The sequence below is a fragment of the Echinops telfairi genome, unplaced genomic scaffold (assembly GCF_000313985.2).
Source record: "Echinops telfairi isolate 266 unplaced genomic scaffold, ASM31398v2 ScPeMD7_655;HRSCAF=1070, whole genome shotgun sequence".
Classification (NCBI taxonomy): domain Eukaryota; kingdom Metazoa; phylum Chordata; class Mammalia; order Afrosoricida; family Tenrecidae; genus Echinops; species Echinops telfairi.
Window position 1 is genome coordinate 19,950,306 of NW_022104553.1, and position 3,692 is coordinate 19,953,997.

Consider the following 3,692-nt stretch of genomic DNA (forward strand, 5'->3'; position numbering starts at 1 on the left):
GCATGGAGGGGGTGTATGTGTTACAGCCCTGCATAGAGGTGTGTGTGTATGTGTGTGTCCAGGGGGCACTCCAGGCTGATCTCCTCATTCCCGCAGCGTGAAGATCCTGAGGAAGAAGTGGGCCCAGCCAGGAGCTCTGCAGTCCCGGGCCTCCAGGGGCAGCTCCGTCCTGGATTACGTCAATGTGGACCCCAGCGGGGCTTCTCGGGTGAGTGGCTCCCCCTTCTCTTCCTTTCAGGCACCCCGTCATGAGCCGTAGGCCACGTGGCTCAGCCTTTTGGAGCACTCCACTTCTCCCTCCCTCCCGGAGAGCTGGCTGCAGGATTAGAAGGGATCTGATGGGTTAAGCTCTCAGCCGTGAAGCAGAGGCATGCGGTGGGTACCAGGAGGCCGCTCTGCGGGAGAAAGACGTGGCAGTCCGCCCGCATCAAGATCACCCGTGGCCGTCGGGTCGATTCCACCTGGTAGTGATCCTGTAGACAGGGTAGAACGCCCCTAGGGATTTGGGGGCCGGTCATCTTCCAGGAAGCGATGTTGATGGGTTTTGCGGAATCGCTACCGGGTTCAAATCGATGACCTTTACCTGTGGCCTATGAAACCCTATGGGGCAATCCTACACTCTGCCCTATAAGCTCCATAGGAGTCCCGGGGCACAGGGGCTACTAACTTCAACGGTGGCCGTTCAAACCCGCCAGTTGATCAAAGGAAGAAAGACGAGATAGTTCCGTCCAGGGCAGCCATGGAAAGCCCGTTAGGTAGTGCTAGTCCATCCATCCCACGGGGTCTCTATGGGCCCGAACAGACTCCATCCATAGGGTGGGTTGGGTTGGTCTTTAGCGCGCCAAGTGAGGAAGGAGACAGGGATGGGCACCCCGCCCGCAACAGCGGCTCTAACCCAGCGGTTCTCAACCTGTGGGTCACCACCCCTTTGGGGGTCGAATGCCCCTTTCACAGTAGCAACATAACAGTGATAAAGTAGCAACGAAAATAATTTTATGGTTGGGGGGGGGGGGGCGGTGTCACCACCACATGAGGAACTGTCCGAAAGTGTCAAGGCATTAGGAAGGTTGAGAACCAGTTGTGAGGATGGTGCCCGGACCCATGTGGAAATGTTTCCTTCAGCCGACCGACCGGACAGCACCTAACCCTAACAGGGGTGATGACGAACTCGGAAGCTGTTGTTGTTGTTAGGTGCCAATGAGTTTGTTCCAACCCGTACACCACAGAACAAAACAGTGCCCGGTCCTGCGCCATCCTCCCAGTGGTGGCTCTATGAGAGCCCATTGGGGCAGCCCCTGTGTCAATCCATCTCATTGAAGATCCCCCTCTTTTTCATTGCCCTATTTTACTGTAAGAAGCCCGGTGACAGAGTACCCCTGGTTACTTGTTGGGCTGCTAACTGCAAGGCCAGCGGTTTGAAACCAGCAGCCACTCCTCATTAGAAAGATGGGGCTCCCTACTTCTCATGAAGCGTCCCAGTCTCGGAAACTGACAGGGGCCGTTCTACCCTGTCCTGTGGGGTCGCCACGAGTCAGCATCGACTCCGGGGCAGTGAGTTTGGTTCGGTTTGGGGGTTACTTTATCAAGCCATGATGTCCTTTTCCAGGGACTACTCATCTCCTCACAGCAGGTCCAAAGTCCGTGCGATGAACTCTCACCATCCTTGCCGCTAAGGAGCATTCTGGCTGTACTTCTCCCAAGACAGACGTGTTCGCTCTGCTGGCAGTCCGTAGCACTTTCAATATTCTTCTCCGGCACCGTAACTCAAATGCATCGATTCCTCTCCGGTCTTCCTTGTTCCGTGCCCAACGTTCACGTGCATGGGAGGTGATTGAAAACACCGTGGCTTGGGTCAGGCATACTTGAGTCCTCAGAGTGACAGCCTTGCTCTTCAAAGAGGTCGTGGGCAGCAGAGTCGCCCCGTGCAATACGTCGTTAGATTTCTTGACTGCTGCTTCCACTGACTGCAGACCCCCGCACGAGGAAATCCTTGACCACTTCAGTCTTTCCTCCGTTGGTCAGGAAGTCATCCCTGCCGTGGGTTCCAATCCCGTTCTCATTACTTTGTGTCCTTGAATGGGTCCCTTAACTTCCCTGTGCTTCCATTTCTTTAGCTGTAAACTGGAGCTGAGAGTGGTGCGGACCTCCCGGGATTTCCCTAGGCATGAAATATAGTGCCTGGCACCTGTCAGTGTGCAGACAGTGCTGGCTGTCTATTGTGAGGCCAAGTCCACCTGCCAATGGCTCCAGCACGTCCAACTCCCAGCCTCTTGGGCTCATTTCCAGCTGTCCAGGTAGCATTGTTCTGTAGCTGTCTCAGAAATCCATTACGATTGAGTTGATTCAGGCTCACAGCGGCTCCAGGTACAACAGAAAGAAACACTGTGTAGTCCTGTGTCATCCTGTCTTGAGCATGTTGTGGCAGCCACCGTGTCAATCCATCTCATGGAGGAGCTTCCTCTTTTTCACTGGCTCTCCACCTTACCAAGCCTGAACTGGACCCCCGCCCCCTCTGCGACCTAGCTAAAGGAGGTGAGACAATGTCTTGCCATCCTCACCTCTAAGGAGCACTCTGGCTGCGTCTCCTCCAAGCCATAATTGCTCATTCTTCTCTTAGTGCCTAGGACGTCCCAAAGCTTTTGCGAAGACCATCCTTCAGGTGCATTGAGGCATTCTTTGGCCTTCTTCATGGTTCAACTTTCCCATGCATATGAGGTGATTGATAACACCATGGCTTGGATCAAAGCGATACCTTTGCTCTGTAACTGTCTAAAGAGGTCGATTCCAGATCCACCCAGTGGGACACATCATTTGATTTCTTGACTGTCCCCGCCGCCGCATCGATGGGTGTTCATGATGGAATCAAGTAAATGGAAAGCACTGACAATTTCAGCCTTTTCTGTATTTATCCTAATATTGCCGATTGGCCCAGTTGTGAGGATCGTTTTCTTTATGGTGAGATCATCTATCATGAGGGCTGTAGCCCTTGATCTTCATCAGTCAGTGCTCCAAGTCTTCTTTGGTTTCAGCAAAATGAGGCTGCCTCATCTGCATCTTGAAGGTCGTTCATGAATCTTCCTCCAATTCTGAAGTCAAGTTCTTCTTCCTATAGCCCAGCTTCTCCTCAGCTTATTTGCTCAGCATGCAGATTGAAGAAGGGTGGTCCCAGGAGAGACCCTTGCTGCCTATCTTTCCTGACTTTCAACTGCTCAGGACCCCCTTGTTTTATTTGAGTAACTGTGTCTTGGTCGTTGTACAAGTACCACAGGAGCACCATGCTTGGTGGCAGAGTGGGATATGTGTTGGGTCCACAGTTGGAAACCAGAAGCTCATCCTCAGGAGAAAGATGAGGCTGTCTGCTCCTGTTAAGATTGACAGCCTCAGAAACCCACAGGGGCAGTTCTACACTGTCTTGTAGAGGCACCAGGAGTCAGAATCAACTCGTTGCAGTGAGTTTGGGGTTTTGTTTGTTGTTGTTTATTACTGGGAACTGAAGCATGGTGAGTATCTTCTGAGGACACCATGTAAGGTTCATCATCCGAGGACTAGTGGGTGCTCAAAGTTCCCATCTGTGTTGTTCAAGGGTCATCTGCAAACGATGCTCATGGTTTTTTTTATTGGGAGGGAGATGGGGACCCCGAACGGCCAAGCTGTCTGCGTGTTAACTGTATGTGCTTGTTTGCTGGTGATCT

The 3,692-nt window shown here is 52.7% G+C and overlaps 1 protein-coding gene across 2 annotated transcripts in view; it reads left to right on the top strand.

The window, feature by feature from the left end:
• LOC101646288 (sialic acid-binding Ig-like lectin 10) overlaps nt 1-3,692 on the top strand; it is an 8,823-nt gene that overhangs the window by 3,603 nt on the left and 1,528 nt on the right. For both annotated transcript variants that reach the window (XM_013006703.2, XM_045292746.1), the window contains one exon: nt 97-208. In XM_013006703.2, the coding sequence (XP_012862157.1) occupies nt 97-208 (112 nt within the window). The remainder of the gene's footprint in view (nt 1-96; nt 209-3,692) is intronic.